Below are 21,540 nucleotides of genomic sequence, written 5' to 3'. Positions count from 1 at the left end.
TATTTAATCCTTATACTGGCAGATACATACTACTTGCAGCTTGGTATTGTTGTATATTCACTGGATTTAATAATACAAAGTGTAAATTATAATATTTATTACAATTATACATACTTTTATTATTATTAAACACTAGTTAGTCAATTCCACTATAATGTAATGGGGAACGTGAGAAAGAGCGAGCTCAGCTAATTCCTCAAGCTAGTTATCTGCACTCAACATGTTACTGTCTACACCACTGATGGCGGTTTTCACACGCGTTGTATTTAACTTTGTTTGACATTGGAGGGCAGAGCTACTGTAAATTCACACTTAGACACTCCAAATAATCTTGTTTACCATTTGCATTAAGATTATTTTATTACCACACTGGCAGATAATTTTACTTAATTTAGATCCTCCCCAAGAAACAATACTATGTATATTTGTACTTGAAATAATACAATACTTGGTAAGAAATGCATTTTTGCACTGGCATGAATGAATGAAGTATTTAAACATTGTTTGCTTTAAAAAGGGGGAGGAGATCAAAATAAACTCTTCTCCAGACCAGGGGCCTGTACCGTGGAGCTAGATTGGCTGGCTAGCCAGGTAAGTTTCAGGTAAGTTTGCACCAATCCTGGGTTTTACTGTAGGTACCACGTAAGTGGCTTGGCTTTTAGAGGCATTCATTGCCACTGTAAACTTACACTCCACGGCTAACCTGCTCTGGGGCAGGTTATGTTTTGGGTTAGAGATCTCAAACTGAAGTTGGACCAATCAGATGTGAGAAAAAAAGTCTCTATTATTATTTATTTTCAAATGTATAAACTAAGTTAACAAGTTCCACTTGTCACTGGACTGATAGAGTAAGATAATTTATTTTATTTGTCCTCTTTCATGTTTCATATGCCGTTTAAATTTGTCATATTCTTCAATCTCTTAACCTTTAGCAAAACCTTTAACCTTTCGTTTTAAATCTTGCTGGGTCTATCGCGAGAAGTAAATCAAATTTGTTTTGTGTTGCAAGGCTCGTGATTGGCTGTTTGCCAGTGATGTCACACATTCATGTGCACGCACTCCACAAACTCAGGATCAAAGCCTGAATTGACAAAGAAAATTGATGAACAGCATCATGGTACCAACAAAGCCATACTGGAGAGGTTTGGTTTTGTCAACTCAAAACTAATCCTGTAACTCTGAATTTGTTCAGCTACTATCATGGTACAGGCCTCAGGTTAGGTTCATAGAGTAAGTTACTATGGTAACTGACTCGGAGTACAAGTTAGCTCTCTTTCATAAACAGGCTCGACTTACCCTGCTTTCTCAGGTTTGACAAACCTCCCATTCTGAAACAGAAAATCTAGTTTGCCTCATTTCAGGGTTAACATACTCAGTTTCCACTTAACCTCCTTTCTGAAACAGGTCCCTGGAGCTCATCGGTTTCGAACATGCCAAGGCCTTTAAAAGAGATTCAGAAATAGGGATGGGAATCATAAAAAAAAAAAAAAAAAATGGTTCTCCCAATTAACGGTTCTTTAATTATGCAAAAGATGTGTTTACATTTTTAAAGGGTTATACGTTCAGAACCTGGTTCTTAATATATATTAAAAACTCAAAAACAAAATACTGTGGCATTTTGTGGAACGCCACTGATTACAAAACAACTTGCATATCATCAACAAACCATTTCATCAGTTGCACTGGTTTAGGTCTCAAATAACCTTATTTCTTGGTGCAAGATAAAAAGACAAAAGTTAATATTTTGCGGTTCATTAAGCTTTGCAGATTAATTACAGCTCCAATTTGTATTGGGTCTTTTGATTCACTAAAAAGAACCGAATCGTAAGGTTAATTTGTTTCAAAAAAGGTTAATTCGTTCAATAGTAAGGTTCATTCGTTTCATATTATAGTTTTTTGGTTTTTGTTTGTTTGTTTTTATCATCGGCGGAAAAGCACATATTTGAGAATTGTTAAAGGAAACGAGCATCATAGGAAAAAATAAAATAACCGAATAAGAATAAATCACACGTTGGCAATTTCATAAAATATTTTATTTACAATGTTAATTTAAATGCAAGACTTATTAATTTGAAAGAGTAAAGAAATACTTCATCCCTTATTTAAACATTAAAATCAAAAGAACTTCATCCTTTAAAATTATCCCTATTATGTCTATGCAGTGAGTAATATACATTTGCACACATACTTAAGTGTAAGGCACAATACTTCTGAAATTTTCAATTTCCATCAAAACTGGAACAATATAATTTATTAAGCTACGAAAAGAGGGGGAAAGTACAGCCAGTCCACTGATTTACAGCAGGTGGAGCACTGTGTGTCTCTCTCTCTGTGTCTGCAAAGCTGCTCATCATTACACATAAGGCAGGCAGAGAGTCTCAAAACCTGAACAATACAACAAAGGGAATTGCACCCAGAATCAGAAATCATAATTCCCTGATTTAACCTCAGACAATTAAAATATGATCTCTGATTGATCCAGAAATCATTGTGATCACCCACAGAAAACAAAATGTCTCACACACACACAGAGAGAGAGAGAGAGAACGTATAGGCACTTAGTCAGAAACTAATCAGAAAAGGGCTCAGCAGTGCTTTGCTAGAAGTCCTCAAATCAAAAACCCTTCATTCATCTATATGAGTGCATTATATCAGTGTTTGTTTGTGCTGCTCAGGTCCTGACTTCACTCTGGCTGTGAACCTCACCCTCGAAGGCAAGATTATCATAGTGGGGCGACACATCCAACTGCTCCTCTTGCACACCTGCAAACCAATCAGACAACAAGACTAATATCACACCATTCAAATCAGCTGACCTTATAACACTGGATCCAACAAATACCCTTTTCTATTCATTTTCTCCAATGCAGTTAAAAAAAAATACAGCGTTAGTTTGCAATATTTCCATGTTTGTGCCACCAATGCCTTGTGCTTGAGGGACCAAGACCACAATTTCAGTAGTTATGTACAGAAATGTCAAAGTAACTGTTACTTGCCCTGTCCTTAACAATAATTACATAAGTACATCATGATTATTGGTGGGTATCGCTGCAAAACACCACAAATATCCTGCAAATATCACCACCATTTTTAAGACAAGCCTCAGCAAATTAAATTTTGGGCCAAATTTTTTTTTTCTGGTGAAACCAATTTATAGTACTTTACCATTATGTCTGGTTATTCACCCTCACAAGTGACATGTATATGTATACTAACATGTTTTTATGACCCTAATAACATTAATGTGTGATATTCAGCACAGTCACTCTGCCTTTCTGGGGCCTGTTTCACAAAGGAGGTTAAGTGAAAACTGGGGTCTAAATTAACAGCATTTTACTTAAGTAAAATTATATGCCAGTGTGGTAATAAAAATAATCTTAATGCAAATGGAAAACAAGATTATTCTGAGTGTATATTACTAAGAGCAAATCTACTGTAGCTCCGCCCTCCATCGACACACTAGGTTAAATACGACACATGTGAATAACGGCTTCAATGGTGTAGGCAGTAATGTTTTGCGCACGGAAAACTAGCTTGTAAAAAAATGATCTAAAAGTGGAAGTAAAGTGCCTAACGTTTAGTAATGTTTAATAATGATGCAGCTATTTATAATTGTAATAAATATAATAATTTACAATCTGTTATTATTGCATCCTGTTAAAGTATAACAATACTGAGGTGCACATGGGCCTAATATGTGTCTGCCAGCATAAAGTATAACTAGCATCTAATTATTATTCACACTTAGCCTGTTGCAAAGAACTTCTACTTTTACATGGTAAAATAGAATAGATCACGATTTTCATTGTACATTTTTTCTGTAAATAGCATCTACAGCTACTTGCACTTAGCCTACTGTAAATAGGATCTATCGCTAAGAAAGTATGTTAATTTCACTTAGTGTAAATAGCCGCTGCCATATTTTTCTTACTCTACTGGCAGAACATTTGTAAAATAAGAAAAATGCACTTAAAATATTATTATTAATATTATTATTTCATTTTATTTTTTGCCCATGAGATACCATAAAATGATTAGCTATTAGCTCATTAATCTAACGTTCTGCCAGTTTTCACCTGTGATATTATAACACTGAGAAGAATTATATTTGTATTGAGTCTGAAGTATGCAGACAGCTTTTTGGGGGGAGCTGTTGCCATGGTGAATCATAATATCGGCGCTCCATTGATTATGGCTTTTTTATAGTTGTGGTGGACGCGCTTAACCCAGAGTCAGTCAATGTAGAGTTGATTAAACCAACTCATTTCAGCTGTTCTGTAACCGAAAACTCAAGAGTTTCCCCCTCAGGGTAAGTCAACTCAGAGTTCAAGTTTAAACTCAGAGTTGGTTGAACCTCCTTAGTGAAACGGGCCCCTGTACATTTGTATGTGAAAGGTAAGTAGTAATCACCATAAGTTAGAAGTGTGCTCCCAAATATTGGGAAAAATGTGATTGTGTGCATTATCTCATACCATTTTGTGAGCCTTCAGCAGGGCCATGGTGTTCATTTCCATGCATGGATGCATATCCAGAGGAAGCAGTCTCACTTTGTGTATGTGACACGGTTTCGCTGTGCAGGTCCTCAGAGATAGAAAAAGATCTGAAATCATGCACCGAAATCTGTGGCTGCTCCTCTTCATCAGTCTACGAGAGAGAAATAACATTTCAGCAAATATCTGGCCAAATTTGTGCATGCATTAATTGAATGTTCAACACTGAAATCTAGAACTTTTCTCCAATTATAGACTTGGACTTGAAGGGGGAAGGAATGATATCAGCCTGCTAAATACACACTGCCAAAGGAGGAAGAACAGACTGACCTAATTCTCCTGCTTTCTGTATATGAAAGGCATGGTGACTAAGCAACAGTCCAGTTTCTGTGAGACCAATCTTTATAACAACAAATGACAGGATCCGCTAGATTTCCAGTTACTGTAATCAAGGTTCATGGTAGGACAGTCAAGATGTGGACACATCTAGGCACAGTTAAGCCCCTTTCACACTGCACGTTGGATCCGGGAAATTGCCAGAACATTGTCGGGTCACCTTCTGTGTGAAAGCAAACGCGTCCCGGGATTGATTCCAGGACTGGTCCCAGGTTGGGGACCTAGTAACATTGCAAGGTTGAGTCCCGAAAGGAGCGCTTTGTGAACAAAAGCCAGAACTAATACCATAAAGCATGTCGTAGTGATGACGCATGTTATCAAGCAACTGTTTTACCAGGCAGATCAACGTTCGCGACAAAAAAATATAAATAATAATAATAAAATAATAAAGACTTGTGCAAACAGTAATGAAGCAGAGATCAGTTAACTCCTCACTTTCAACGCGTTTTCGACTCGTACATTACACATCACATTCTGATGTCACGTGTCTTTGCGGGACCTTTATGGGTTGTGTAAGAATGAACATGCATATTCCGGGTAATCATTGGCAGTGTGAAAGAGGCAAAATATAGCGACCAGGGAACAACTGCTGTGACACATTACCCGTGTATTTTCAGGAATCAGACCTCTTATAACAGGTACACTGCTTTTGTCACCTTGGGTCAAGGAGATTCTTGCTCAGGCAGAACAAAGGTAAGGTCCCAAGGTGCAAGAAACACAGTGGGAGATGCTCTAGTGTTCAGAACAGTCTATCCCTAGGGTATCAACCCAGTCTTTCTAGTAGACTGCCAGCCAATATCCAGTCCTTATAGGACGAGCTGCCTTATATTAGGCCCGAGATTAAATGCCAGCAGGGCAATAGAGACGGCAACAATTTCTGCCTGACTGACAGATGAAACATTCATTCTTTTCTCACTGCAAACACAGAACATCTTAAAGTAGTAAAAAGATGCGTTTTATGGTTAAAAACAAAAATGAAATTTTATTTATATCCCTGCTTGTGGAAGTTAATGAGGCATCCATCAAAAGCATCCTTTCCGGCTCTACCTGGAATGGGAGCAGGATCAAAGAAACATATAAAGGACAGTAAGGGCAACAGAATGTAACACCATAGGTGTGCTGCCCAATCTGTCAGATATTTTCTCCAAAGTCAGCATGACTAAGCATCCCAGTTATGTATCACTGCAGCAGAAAGCCAAATACCACCATAGCCCATTAAAAGTAGCAATGTTTCTTAGTACAATACAATACAATACAGTAATTGCATAGCTGTGTAAAATGTGTGAATTTATATTGTCACAATAATATACACTATCACAAAAAAAAGTTTGGGGTCAGTAATATATATTTGTTTGTTGTTTTTAAAGTACAATTTAAAGTAATTGTTTTCTATTTCATACAATGTAATTGACTACTGTGATGGTAAAGCTGAATTTTCAGTATCATTACCCCAGTCTTCAGTGTCACGTGATCCTTCAGAAATCAATCTAAAATGCTGATTTGGTGCTAAAGAAATATTTCTTATTATTAATGTTGAACTTAAACAGTTGTACCACCTAATATTTTTTCGTGAACCATTGATCAATAGAAAGTTCAAAAGAACAACATTTATGTGACGTAGAAAGCTTATGCAACATGAAATATGTATTTACGGTCACTTTTAATCACTTTAATTGCATCTTTGCTGAATAAAAGTATTTTAACAAAATAAATCTTACTGAGGCCAAACTACCAAATGGTAGTGTAAATTCTGCCATGTCATTTTTCTAAATGCTTATGTAGTTTCAGGAAAAAACATTTTACTGCCTCAGTTGAACATGTGCCAAACAAACTTTGAGCTGAGGAGTGTCACTGCTGATGATGCTCCATCTACCTTCACTCACAGGCACAATAAATACCTTCATCCATGAAGGTGACCAAAGACCAAAGAACACAATGTCTCTCCCAGCAGCAATATTAGTCAACACAAACATAAACTGCTGTTCCTGTCACACTCTGCATGACTCAGAACTCAAATGCTCTATACACATGACATGTCTCACATGGAACCAGGATTTCACCAAAGCTTTTGAATGTCTGTTCCTCTTTTCCTACCACATGAGGAAGAGAGAGAATTTGGCCTTGTCTCTTTATCCTTTGGAAATATTAATACTTAGTAAAGTTATGTTCTTTATTTTGAATTTTTTTTTATAAATTTGTATCCCCATGCTAACATGTTAAACTGAAACAGAGAAGAGGAAATTTTTGTTTGTATTTCAGCTGTTCAGAAGTGAGATCTTTTTATTGTTTAACTGTGTTAACACCAAGACTGTGTCCGAAACCTGAAGAATTATGCCTTCTCATTATACAAAATGCAGCAAGGCACTTTTTTTTTCTTTTTTTTTTTTTTTACTTTTGCAGCACATTGAGCTTTCTTGGCCCCTGTATTTTAACTATTTCAACTTGATTCAGTGTCTCACATAAACGTACAGAACTGAAAAAGACTACAGATTAATTAGCCAGCTTTATGAAGTGGAACGCTGGACTCCACTCTTCGTGTGAACACTCACCTCAACTCCAAGGGCTTTAAGAATGTCACACTTGCACATTGGGCAGGTTCTGTGGTCCAGTAGCCATGGCTCTATGCAAGATTTATGGAAGAAATGACTGCAAATACAAAAACACAACCGTACAGCAAAATTAAGACCACAAAGACAGGAACAATTCGGATTTATGGTGAAAACAATGATTGAGGGAGAACAGAACGGAGTGAAAGACAGAGAGACATACTTGCATGTGAGAACTGATAGTACATCTCCTGGTTTATACAACTCAATACACACTGCACAGGCATCAGCATCAGGGCCAGTCTCCTGTAAAACAAAAAAATACACACACTGTAAAATCATCATCTGCTGGAAAGCATCAAAACACTGTTCAAACTGAAGGTTCTTCAAGTTTGGGTAAATCTGTAGTTATCCTGCTGATATTAAACTATTAAAAAATTATTTTACACACACACACACACACACACACATATATATACACATACAAATTTCACAATTAGATTTGATTTTCCAGTGGAAAAATTAAAATAAAAATCTCAACTAATGCTGTAAAATTTAGTCGACATATGGAAGGTTGAAATTTGCTGATTTGTATGCAAACACTTAAAATATACTCAAAGTTATAATACTTTCTTTAACTTTAAATTATATAATTATATTTCTGCTCCAAATTGTTTTTTGAAACATTTAAATGCTGGTTGTCACAAAAATTTGGCAGATTTTTAAAAAAAAAAATAAAACATTGAAGAACCGTAAAAATTATAATGAATATGTTATATGGTGTGATTATAATGAATATGTTATATGGTGCTTATTTAGCAAAAATGCTACTTTCTAGAGTTCTTTTTTTTAGCTGACTAATAAGTTCATGGACTCAAATATTTTTTTTGTGGTTAAATGTGACGTTTCAAGCTACTGTCATCTTTCTGCAGTTGAAACACTGATTGGATGATTACGTGAGACAGGATACAGATTTCAGTAAGTTGTGCTCTTTATTTGAACATGGCCTCAGATGTTCATTAATGTTTATTTCATGCTGTAACTGCTTTTAAAGCAGAGGAGATGAACAGTTCACAGCGATCTGTCACCCCATATTAAACAGCACCAAAATGGCATTTAATATTTGAATATAGTAATAAAATGGACAGAATTAGAAATCTGAGATTGGGATTTATGAATCGGTATCGTTTCATTAAAATGAGAATCGATAAAAATTGAGAAATCCAAATTTTTTACATGTCCCTAATATAAATATAAAACAACACAAAGCCACAGATCAGAACACACAAATATCAAAAGAAGGTAATTTGTCTGTATTTACATGTGGACACACAAAAAGTTCTGATGTACCTGATCCCCTTGTCTCAATGTGCGGACCTGCAGCTGGCCAATCGCCTTCTTCGCTTCAGCCTTCAACTTTTTCTGAAAAAGAGAAGAGACCAGAACAGGTTTTTCAGGAAGTGCATGAATAGTTTAGAACTGTAACGCGAGTATCAACACAAAGTGTGCTCAGGTGTGTTTGCTCTGCCACACAAACACCTACAACAAAGAACATTTCAGATAAGGACTAAGTAAATATAAAGAGAAATTTAAATTGAAATGTTACAAAAAAGAATGTTATCCCACAGTAAGTGAATGCTGATTCATTCACACATATAGTCGCCGCAACAAGAATGCAGACACTGGAGACACACTTAATGTATGAATGTCAATAAATTAGATAAAAAAAGATTAAAAACAGAAAAAGAACTTCAAGCTAAACCACATTCACACATACAAAAGAGATGACTCAATCCAGATTAAAAACTTTCACAGTCCAGACAGAAGAAGAAAGTTGATTGCTGGTTGGGTTTCGTAATGAAACACTTATGCTTATGAAACTGGGGCAAGATTTTCCTGTTATCCAAGAAATTTCCAATAAGAAAGATCACAAAAACTCTTCTCTTTTTTATGAAGTCCATCTCTCATTTCTGAACTTTCAAATAAAGCATTGTGTTTATTAAAACAGGGCAGCAGTTATCGAATTTCAATAGACATGTTGTATTCGACCTCACAAAATACTTAGCAATGAATGGAAAAGGTTTATATAACAGGCATAGACATCCCTGCCTGGCTCAAGTAACTCACCCCAGAGATGCACACATTAAACTCTTCAGTGTGTGTGTGTGTGTGTGTACAAGCATGAGTTCACAGACTAAACAGCAGGCCTTCTCAACCCGGTGTGTGTTTTCCACAGGGAGACAGTACTGGCACAAAGTAATATGAAAACTCTATTGAAAGAATTACTATTGAACTGAAACTAAATCCACAATATGTTACATGTTAAACTTCCTCTCAAAAGTTGTGAGAAATTAACACAAATTAAATGCCAGAGGTGGAAAGTAACGAATTACATTTACTCGCGTGACTGTAATGGAGTAACTTTTTTGTGTACTTCTACTTTTTAAAGTAGTTTTTAAAATCTGTAATAGTACTTTAACTTAAGGATATTTTGTTTGAAGTGTTGTACTGTTGTACAAAACACAATGAGTAAAAAAAAAAAAGATATATATAGCTGACCCAGCTGAAAACAAAACCCTGTTGTATTCTGCTGAGTGGTGCAGTTGAATTTGAAGGAAATGAAGTGAAGCCCTGGTCATATTTAAGCTCTATAATTCAGTGTAAGTTGTGTTTGCCTAGAAAGACCAAACTACTAGTTTATAAAATCTCGATATCAACCCTTTGCAAGCATGTAGAGGTAAGGTAAACACCTGCATCGTTGCACCGGTGGTTAAAAATAAGCTTTGACAGTTGGGCAAAAGGTTTTGCACAAATTACCCAAAAAAGACAGTGGTGCAGGGTGTGTGATATTTATCATCTGTAATATCGTAATTGCTATTTTAACGATGTGTAGCGTTGACATGATCAATATTTTGCCAAAAACCAAACAAAACCCTACTGTGCCGTGAAGTCTAGTACTTTAGATTAGACTAGTGCCTGCGCATTTAGAGTGCATACTTTCACAGCGTGATTCAGTCTGTTAAAATGCATTTAGAATGATCAATTGAAGATAAAGGGGCAGGGGGAAAAAATTATATATATCTCTTTATATCATTTCATATAGTAGCTAAATCAATATCACACGAAGACTGCTGTTTTTGCCTTCATGAGGCATCTGCATAATACAGATTTTTTTTTTTTTTTTTACAACAGTTCAATAAACAAGAAGTTAAGAGACTTGCGTTTTAGACACCATTTTGACCGTTTTTGCTCTATTTCGACAACAAAAATAATTCCAAACACCCCCACCATTGCACAGTTTTGCCTCTCTCCACAATGACAGTGTTTCAATCCTGAATGAATCACCAGTTTAAATGATTCGGTTCAATCGCAATGACTCACTTATTAACAGTGACTTTCTGACACATACTGGCTGTTTTAATTGCACATTTAAAGTATCTTCTGATTTTATTAAAAAAATATATATATATTATTTCATTTTATGTCTTATATATCAAAACATTATTTCTGCATTTGTAACTGCAGGCTAAATGCGTTCATGTCCTGCATTAAACCGTTGGTAAATACACTGAAATCCCACTTCCGATTAAGCTTCTGTTTCTGTTTTTGTTGATACCGATTACATTTTTTATTCTAAATAACTGTTTCCTTTCATTAAAAACAACAGGTTTGAGATTTAAAGGCATATCCCAGGGGTGTCAACGTTCCCGGACGGCCACAGCAATGCAGATTTTAGTTCCAAACCTGCTCCAACACACATACCATGTAGTTTTCAAATAAGCCTGAATGATTAGCTCTTTCCACCTCTGTTAAATGCAGGTATTTTTTGCAAAGTGGCAATTAATGCGTCTAAACTACTAGCCACTGTGGTGGCTGACATCACATCTGACAAAAACACTGTAGCTTAAGATGCAGGTGAAGAAACACATTTAAACTTTTCTGGATGAACCGACAAAAACATAACCAATGTGAATGTCTCACAACTACATGTGACTATGGAATGAATAAATAAATAGAAGCATAGTAAAATCTGAAATTCACCCTGCAGTCAAAACTTGAAGGCAACTGGATTTTCAATGAAGAGGAAAAAAATAAAAAATAAAATAAAATCTGAAAGAGTTTATACTGAAGCAGTTAATAATCAAAGTTGAATGTCTATATGGCCCTATTATTGTTTAAAATAAGAAACAAGTATTTTAAAATACACGCCCGTGGTTCTTAATTTCTTTTTATTAAATTCACCAGCTGTTAACTGATGTTTACTGCTCATTTTTTAGAAATTTCAATAGCATTTGTATAAAAACTATGTAAAAAATAATATAAAAATAATAATAATTGAGTATATCGAATTTAATCGAGAGCTTGTGTATCGGAATGGAATCGGGACATCTGAATCAATACCCAGCCCCAGCTATGAGGGACAAATTTAGTCTTCACAATGGCACAAATTGAATAAAGGGTCATGTAATTTCCACAACTCACACGTTTCACAACTGTTCTATGGAAAGTTTTAAGAAAGATGTTTCATCAGCTGAACAAGCGGTGAGTTGTTAAACAGCACAAACCACTTAACACACTTCTTCTATACCTCATTTTCACTCCTGTCAAAAATCAAATACAGCGCTATCCTGAATAAGGTCTATAAACTAGTTACACCAAACGGTCTACATGTATTTATGCAAGACCACAAAAAAGCCCTAGTGAGGAAATAAACATCATTCTAATGCCCAACAATGGAGACAATGTCAAATACCAACAAAATCATGCTAATAAACTGTCTCGGAAGCTATTTGTTTGTCTGTCAATGCTTCACAAATTGACGTCTGATGGTTCACTAGCAGCAAAACATAAATCTCAAACTCTGTTTGTAGTTTAAAGCATACAATGGTTAGTACATAAGCTAGAGCAGAAGTAAGACACAGAAAAGAAGGACGGAATTTGATTTCAGTTTCTTTTTTTATAATACAAGTTAACAGGAATTGCCTTTATGATTGTAAATTAATTTGACAGCTGTGTCTTAGAAGTTGTAAAAGTCTCAGCAGATCAGGGAGAATGTTGGCAGCCCATTGAGGAACAGAGAGGGTGAAGGTTCTGGAAAATGACTTTGTACCTCATTGTGAAGGAAGCACATTGGTTGCATTTGCTAGCTGTAAATGGTGGGAGGGAACATACACTTAGTGTTCACTTCCAATGGTAGTCCTAATGGCCAACATTAAAGCACTGGCGTGACACAAAGAGGAATGCAACATGGACCCTCTGTGGTAGACTGTTTTGTTGCTGCAGAGGCTTGTTCTGCCCACATTCTATACAATTTTATCAACTACGCGAAAAGTAAAAAAAAAAAAAAAAAAAAAAAAAAACATGGCGCTCATTCACAGTAATGATTGTTGTGACTGAATGTTTGATTGATCAAAGATGCGCCGATAGCTTCATGGGCAGCGTGCTGACATATACAGTATAGCTCTGTTGTGCTATGGGACGACCCAGCTCTCAGACCTTTCCTAATCCTGCCCCCCTCTCTCTCCCTCTTTGCTTCCTGTCTACTCACTGTCCTATCATAATAAAGGCAAAAAAGCCACACAAAAAAAGAGCTGTTCTTAGAGAAGCACCCATGTGTCATCGATGCCCGAGAGACATTTACCAATTTCTAGTTAATATTTCTAGACCTGTCTGCAAACCAGGTTTTGTAGTGTGAAATGAGTTTTGACTGTAAATGACACACAGTAATGACAGACGGTTGTATAGTGTTGAAAAAAGGCAATCTGACAACTTTGAAAGTTGTGTTGTTTATGGGCAACATTGGTTGTGTATGCTGGAAGGCAGGACAATAGTGCGTGACAGCAGTATTGCAATGACAAGAGCTCAGACAAGAAGATGAGCAGCATACTAAGAAAGGAAGGTCTAGTTTCCTGATGTTACAAAGCAAAAACCACGTATTAACCAAGCTCAAAATTGGCCTGAAATGCATCTTGTAAACCACTTACATTCCTTTTCTTCTTTCTTTCTTCTTTTTCCTTTAGCAAAATAACAAACAACTGGTACTTTTTGAGCACAGTAATGCCATTTGGTTGTCATATGCTTATATAATTCATGGTATTTCTTCATCAGTAGCAGCCGAAAAAAATTGAGTCTCTGTGAGTGTGTCAACAGTGGAACAGGTTGTGTTTTTAGTCAAATTTTATCCAAAAATCTAACTTTTTCTAGATACTAAACTCAGACCTAATGCCACCTTAGAACCAAACTCATTCACATACAGTGATGACATTAGGGCTGAAAAAATGAATGATCTCAGAACCCAGTAATGTGAAACCTGATCAACCAGTTAGAAGTATTTGTGTTTTGAAATCCAGTAACACTCTTAAATAGTCATGTTTATATAATCACTTGTAGGGCAGACGAACTACTGCCAGTATAAATGAGGAACTGAAGACAATTTCCTTTGTGTTCATGTTTTAGCTGTGAATGACACCTGTTACAATAATGACACCGAAAGTCTTATCACAACAATGTTATTTAATAAACAAGTTCAAATGAGGTGCAAGTACACTGGTGAAAACCTAATTAATAACAGACCACAATATGGTTGGAAGCAACTGGGTCTAAAAGCTTTGGCTTATGATTATGAATATATCAATGTCTCTGTGAGTTATTACAACATCACATTATATAGAACTAGATTTTTCTTTTCCACCATGCCAATTTTTAAACCATATTAAAAGTCATTTTTTCTCAGTTCCAGTGTCGGTGTAATTACATTTAAATGTGGTTGTCACTCTTTGGTTACCGAAAAATTGCAGTTACATGGCAACTGATATGATATTAAAGTGTAAAACTTTATATAATTGTACAAAACCTAAGAAACAGTAACTAGTGTTTGCTTGGGATCACTAAGACTTTTAAATGTAGCTTATGCTCACAAAGGCTGCATTTACTTGGAAAAAAAAAATACAATAAAAACAGTAATACTGTGAAATATTATTACAATTTGAAATAACTGCTTTCCATTTTAACATTTTAAAAAGTAATATATTCCTGTGATGGAAAAGCTGAATTTTCAGCAGCCATTTCTTCAGGCTTTGTGATCTTTTAGAAATCATTTGAATATGCTGATTTGGAGTTCAAGAGACATTTCTTATTACATTGACCAATATTAAAAGACAGTTTTGCTGCTTAATATTTTTGTGGAAACAGTGATGCATTTTTAAAAGATTCATTAATTAATAGAAATAGAAAAAGAACAGTGTCTATCTGAAGTAAAAATCTTTGCAACATTATAAATGCTGTGCTGTAATTTTGATCAATTTAATGCATCCTTGCCGAATAAAAGTATTAATTTCTTTCAGAAAATCCTACTGACCACCCTGTGTCACACACCTGGACTCATTTAATGTGTTTTTGCCCGTGACCCAGTTTCTGTCTTTCCGTGTTTGATTAGTTCCCAGGTGTGTCCATTATCTTCCTCATGTGTTCCATGTCCCTGTTAATTTAATGATTCCATCCACCTGTGTTTCCCCAATTATCTGTTGTTCATAAGCCGTGTCCCTTCAGTTCTGTTTTGTCGGGTCTTCTCACTTGTGACCACTTGCTACTTACGTGTGTGTACCTCTGTGCTCCATGTTGGATATCCCCTGTGTTGGATATATTAAAAACCTTATTCCGTTTATCCTCGACTCCGTATTCCTTCAGGCAGCGTAAAACCGTGACAGAAGACCCGACCTAAAGGAGAAAATAGAAAACTGCGTGTTCTTCCCTCCGTTTTGCTTTTGTTTTTTCACAGTCTTTTCTTTTCTTAGTGTCTATGGATCCCCTCTATCGTCCCGAATTCCTCCTCCTCCTGCTGAAGCAGGAAGGACGTTCTCTCGAGGACCATACCAGACAGTTTTTCCTATTAGCTAATGCCACCAGCTACCCGGATGGCGCGCTCTGCACCTTCTACAACACCAGCCTGAACTCCAAATGCAGAGCGTTGTCGTCCGAAGATGGTCCTCGAGAGGATTTCGCCGCATACGTGGAGTGGACTCTGGCGAGAAATGGCTCATCTCTCACCATCTGCCCCATAGAGGACCTCGCCAGCCCCACTCCCGACCCAGAGACCAGCCAGCCACCATCTCGCCGCACGGAGCCAGAGCCCACCGCAGCCGCAGAGCCCGAGCCATCCACTGACAGGGAGCCGGATCTCGAGAGCGCGACTGACCAGGTGTGTGAGCCGGCAACACCGTGCATCGTGGGAGTCCTCGTGGAGATCGAGGGCGTGGAGGAAAGCCCTGCCCACACTCCTGCGACTGAGGGTGAGCTATATGCAGTCTCTGAAGATCATATGGAGCAAGTTCTGGATCTGATGGACTGGTCTATGGAGGTAATCCCTAATTTTCCTGTTTCCCCGCTGGTTCCGTCCAGCCCTGATTCCCCTGTATACCCTCTCAGTCTCCCACTCCTACCTCCTCCAGTCATTTCCTCTGCTCCATTTCCGCTGGTTCCGCCCAGCCCTGAGTTTTCTGTTTCTCCGCTGGTTGCGCCCAGCCCTGAGTTTTCTGTTTCTCCGCTGGTTACGCCCAGCCCTGAGTTTTCTGTTTCTCCGCTGGTTCCGCCCAGCCCTGAGTTTTCTGTGTCTCCGCTGGTTCCGCCCAGCTCTGAATCTTCTGTGTCTCCGCTGGTTCCGCCCAGCTCTGAATCTTCTGTGTCTCCGCTGGTTCCGCCCAGCTCTGAATCTTCTGTGTCTCCGCTGGTTCCGCCCAGCTCTGAATCTTCTGTGTCTCCGCTGGTTCCGCCCAGCTCTGAATCTTCTGTGTCTCCGCTGGTTCCGCCCAGCTCTGAATCTTCTGTGTCTCCGCTGGTTCCGCCCAGCTCTGAATCTTCTGTGTCTCCGCTGGTTCCGTCCAGCTCTGAATCTTCTGTGTCTCCGCTGGTTCCGCCCAGCTCTGAATTTTCTGTTTCACCACTGGTTCCACCCAGCCCTGAATCTTCTGTGTCTCCTGCATTCCCTCCCAGCCTCCCTCTCCCACCTCCTCCCAAACCTGCTGGTCCTTCTGCTCCACTTCCGCTGGTTCCATCCAGCCCTGATCCTCCTGTCGTTCCCCCCATCCTTCTCCTCTCTCCTCCTCCTAGACCAGCCAGTTCCTCGTCATCCCTGCTGGTGCCAGTCAGTCCCGCAGCTCACCCTCAGTCCGCGCCATCGGGGCGCGGTCGTTCGCCGCTGGACTGCCAGTCTCCAGCTCCGCCTTGGCGTGTTAAGGCCCTGTCTCCGCCTCCAGCCTCCGAGCCCTGGACTCCTCCTCGGTCCTTCGACCCAGCGGCTCCGCCTTGGCTCTTAGCTCCCTCGTCTCCACCGTGGCCTGTCATCCCACCTGCTCCACCGGGCTCCCTCGTCCCTCCGGCTCCACCTTGGTCAGTCGTCGACCATCCGCCGCCTCGGGACTCCACTCCTCTGGTTCCACCTCGTCACTCCATCCCTCCGGCTCTGTCAGGCTCCTTCTTCCCTCCGGTTCCACCTCCATCCTCGGTCGCTCCGGCTCCACAGCGGTCTGCCAGGACCCTGCCTCCGCCTTGGTCGCCTGAGCCTTCTGCTCCACCTAGGCCCTCCGGAACCTCGACGTCCCCCTGGCTCTGCGGCTGTGCTGCTCCATCTTGGGCTCCTCACCCACCGGTGCAGTCTCCGCCTGTCGGCCCCCTGGTGTCGTCGACCCTTCCTTCACCATGGCTCCTCCCGCCGTCGACCCCACCTTGGATCTCCGTCCTGGCTGGTCTCTGGTGGACCATCTGGCTCCTCCTGCTCCTGTCTCCTCCCTGGCTCCTTCCTCCGTCGTCTCCTCCCTGGCTCCTCCTTCTGTGGTCCCTGTCTGCTGGCCCCCTCCTGGAAGTCCGTCCTCCACCGGAACCTCCTCCCAAGTTCCCACCTACGCCTCCCCCTGTTGTTTCTACGGTGCGAGGACGCACCTACCGGGAGGGGGGAGTACTGTCACACACCTGGACTCATTTAATGTGTTTTTGCCCGTGACCCAGTTTCTGTCTTTCCGTGTTTGATTAGTTCCCAGGTGTGTCCATTATCTTCCTCATGTGTTCCATGTCCCTGTTAATTTAATGATTCCATCCACCTGTGTTTCCCCAATTATCTGTTGTTCATAAGCCGTGTCCCTTCAGTTCTGTTTTGTCGGGTCTTCTCACTTGTGACCACTTGCTACTTACGTGTGTGTACCTCTGTGCTCCATGTTGGATATCCCCTGTGTTGGATATATTAAAAACCTTATTCCGTTTATCCTCGACTCCGTATTCCTTCAGGCAGCGTAAAACCGTGACACCCTGATAATGGCAGTGTACGTCTGACAGTTTAATACACTTCCCTATACAATAAATTTACATGATTTATGCAAAAACATTGTTACTTCAATTAACACTGCTAGTTATCAGTATTTAGATTTTTAGATTTTGGAGATATTAAAATAGTTGTAACTCAGCCAAATATTGTCCTATCCTAACAAACAATACATCAAAGGAAATATTATTTATTCAACTTTCATGTATACATTAAATTTAGAGATATCGACCCTTATGACTGGTTTTGTGGTCCAGGGTCAAATTAATTCACTCAGTTGTATTGTATTACTGTCTATAAGGATGTAGTATACAGTCTATAAGGAAGTTAATACGGTTTTATTGCATTGTAATTATTGACATAATGTGATTTTGAGTGAAACCGTGGTTACCACAGTACATTATCAGGATTGCTGTTTAAAGCCCATCAAATCAGAGCCATCTACACAGATGTAGAGCTGTACCTGTTTGCTGTTCTGCTGTCTGAGGCTGTTCAGTCTCCGTGCAGTGTAGATGATGAAGTATCCAACAGTAGCCGCAGTAACGATGAAGAAGGAGATGGAGACAAAAAACACGGAATAGTGACTTAACCAGAGACCATGCTGCTTCCCAACCTCTATTGCTATGGAAACAGCCACGCCCTGTTCTAGCAGCTGGACCAGCTCCATCCCACGAAAGTCGCCAATCATGACCGCAACGATGCTTGTGCCTAGAAACACACAGATAATGTTGAAAACATGGGCAACACGCATGCACAAACCAAAAGACACACCATAGCACTCAGCAACCTGATGGTTGACACGTCGAAACGTCAGCGTCAAATATCAAAACATCAGCAAACATGCAACTTTACATGTGTTTACTCATTCGTTTTAAATTAATTGAGAGGAAATGAAGCAAACTTGTGTGATGCACAAGACACTTGATTCTTAAGCAGTGGTGAAAGACAGAGTTTGTTTAAGGAGATGTGAGTTCTGAATTCTTAAATTTTTTACTCCAAATGATGGAAAAATGACTTGTTTGCATGAGCATGACAAGAAATATAATAAACAATTTCACAATCTACCAGGGCTATTATAGTTACCTAGCCATGAAAACACATTTAGTTAAATAACAAACTAAAATAACTTTAGTTATTTGACAAGGCAACGGTCATCATTTTCATTTAGTTTAACTTTATGTATTAAAATGATTAAAATATAAATGATACATTATAATTATTAAATTATAAATGAACCATATATACATATTTAAAAAATAAACATGACAGAAAGTCATAACTAAATCACTAGAATGTTTTTTATATATTAACTAAAACTTTAAAGAAAAAATAAAATACAAGTTAACTCAAAATATTAAAAAGAACTGTAATAATATATCAATGTTGGTAAAACAGCACCGCAAATAACCCCTTCACGTCTACACACACGAACACCCTTTCGTTTTATGACTTGACACAATGTGATAAAACGCGTTTATTACAGTCATCTGAAATGTCTTCGGGAAATCGAGTCATTACGCAGTGAGTTTCTGTCTCTGATGCTCCTTAAGTGGATTTGTGCTTTAAAAACCAGATCGCAGCAGCTCTAAATGTGGTTCTAGTCCAGTTTCTTGGACAGGCCAGAGCAGACTCGGAGTGTGCGCTCTTCTCCTGTCAGCTGTCAAGTTTACACAACTTACACAACACACCGCCCGGGTTAGAGTGCAACTGGAAACTAATAGAGATCAGAATTGATCAGAATTAAGAGAGACAAGGCAACACTTGCATATATTAAAACCTATCCTTGACCCCGTCTGAAAATGTTCAGCACCTCATCTTATCGTAATGAACCCGTTGGATCACCTACCTGGGTGGGACATCTGAATGACTCGATTTTCTGTCCCGTAGTCGTTGAAAATGATAGCAGCGGCAGCTCCGTTCATGGCCGCGACGTTAATTTTATCGGTAAAAGTGCATCCGTTTCCGCGCTGGATTAAAGCGATCCAGCCCCTGGAGTCGCTCGGTCGGCGATAAACGGTGTCATCGTCACATCCGTGGATTGGATCGGCTAAATACACACTCCCCGCTACATAAGTTTGGGGAGAGTCTTGCCCATACAACCCCATCTCCTCTCGAAGCCAGGTGGTTTGGTTTGTTTTAGGGGTTGTATATGAAATGTTCAGGTATGCAGTGCACAGGTAACTGGCCTGCGCCAAACGCACACTCGATACTTGGAAAACAGATGCCACCAGCAGCCACGAAAACACATCCCGACTCGCAAGAAGCCCCATATTCGGCACTCCAGCCCTGTCGCTGCTCTCTTTGGTTCAGTTCAAAGCACACCTTGAAACAAATTTGGTTTGAAAATTATCAAAAAATGTTCCTGCAAACTCACGGAATCGATATCTCCCTACTCAGCGCATACAGGTGTTTTATTAGTAACGCGAACTGTGTAGAAACTCTACCTCGCAGAGGTCAGTGCGCCCGGAGCCACGCCCACTCCTTTCTTAAAGCAACACACGCTGTTTTTCTTGTTTCACCCATGTTCTCGCAAAGTGGCTGAATTAGTTTATTCAGGGCGGGGAGTAAGAAGTACAGAATTCTGTTCAATTATAAGTACAGACACTACGCACAAATCTCAGTGATATATTACGCCTAAATGTTACTCCACACAAGGGGCGTCGTTTTAGCGTTTGATTTTAATATTTAATGCTGTTCAGTGTTCACTGTGAATTTTATTTAATAGTGCATCATGCTCTTTATTTACATTACATTACATTATAAATTTTTAGTTGTTTAGAATTCAACACTGATGTTGAATACTTTCAATTAGTACTTTTTAACTAGTTTTACAGTGGTTTTAAAGCTGAGCTGAATATAAATATTTTTAGATAAACAATCATACAATGATCCAAGATTATGAGCTGTTCACACTTGATTTAAGTTTATCCATCTGTAGCTGAAAGTCTGTAATTGAAAGGAATAGTTGACCCAAAAATTAATATTTTGTCAGAAACCTAAATCCGCTTTTGTGTATATAGCTTTGGGGTAACGGTATACAAACATTATGGTTTGGTATGGTTTCGGTACAGAAGGGGAAAAAACTAAACATAAAAATGCTTTTTTTATATTAATCTGTGGTTTAATAAGCAGATTCTGGTCTAAACTTTAGGGAGCCCTTTTACATTAGGTTACAATTAACAACAGAGCTCAAAGTTCAACTGAATTACCATTTAGTTGTATACAATAATCAACACCCAAAAATAAATAAATAAAATAAAATAAAAAAGTGTATGGAAACCTGTAAATTGCCCATACTGCAGTTTTTAAATTAACTTCTAAATGATAAAATTTATTTTTGTTGGTGAAATAAGAGGCTAATTTACACAGTTGCTGTCATAACTTGTATCATAACAGCTTTATTTAAACAAATTAAATAATTAAGACATCACTAACAGGTAAAGTAAAATATATTGAGTATAGTCTAATATTTCTTGAAATGCTCTGCACTTCATTTTTCTATAGTGAAATATCGAGCTGTGGACACATGCATGGGGTAAATGGAGATATTAAAAGCTGTTTTATCGTGGTAAAAAGAGGAAGGGATGATCACATCAAACAGCATCAAAACAGTTTTTTGAATTTCCTGAAATATGTGGGTATGCGTATGTGGGTCCTGTAGCTAATTTTACATATATCGATTACAAAATTTGTCTTCTTTTTTAAAGGTTTTAATTTAATCAAAAAATTATCCTTGTTAAATGAACTATTATTTATAAGATCTTTGAGTATTGAATTTTGGTCAATACTGATAATGAAA

At 38.6% G+C, this 21,540-nt stretch overlaps 1 protein-coding gene across 1 annotated transcript; it reads right to left on the bottom strand.

The window, feature by feature from the left end:
• Positions 1–2,014: 2,014 nt before the first annotated feature.
• Positions 2,015–20,211, bottom strand: LOC113091379 (E3 ubiquitin-protein ligase RNF128). The gene is made up of 7 exons (XM_026256878.1): positions 19,588–20,211; positions 18,205–18,449; positions 8,783–8,854; positions 7,656–7,738; positions 7,436–7,532; positions 4,473–4,644; positions 2,015–2,763 (listed from the first exon to the last, which is right to left on the bottom strand). The coding sequence occupies exons 1-7, from the start codon at positions 20,009–20,011 to the stop codon at positions 2,672–2,674; spliced, it is 1,185 nt and encodes a 394-aa protein (XP_026112663.1). The 5' UTR covers positions 20,012–20,211; the 3' UTR covers positions 2,015–2,671.
• Positions 20,212–21,540: the final 1,329 nt, after the last annotated feature.

The sequence above is a fragment of the Carassius auratus genome, unplaced genomic scaffold, assembly GCF_003368295.1.
Source record: "Carassius auratus strain Wakin unplaced genomic scaffold, ASM336829v1 scaf_tig00214183_4049273_7079891, whole genome shotgun sequence".
Lineage (NCBI taxonomy): Eukaryota > Metazoa > Chordata > Actinopteri > Cypriniformes > Cyprinidae > Carassius > Carassius auratus.
This window is presented reverse-complemented; position numbering and strand designations above follow the sequence as displayed.

What these genes read in the sequence shown, in the direction of transcription:
- LOC113091379 (XM_026256878.1), bottom strand. Translation starts at nt 20,011, where the DNA reads ATGGGGCTTCTTGCGAGTCGGGATGTGTTTTCGTGGCTGCTGGTGGCA. An exon ending in CATTGAGACAAGGGGATCAG is followed by an intron (nt 7,739 to 8,782) that starts GTACATCAGAAC and finishes TTTGTTTTACAG; the next exon opens with GAGACTGGCCCTGATGCTGA. An exon ending in TTAAAGCCCTTGGAGTTGAG is followed by an intron (nt 4,645 to 7,435) that starts GTGAGTGTTCAC and finishes TCTCTCTCGTAG; the next exon opens with ACTGATGAAGAGGAGCAGCC.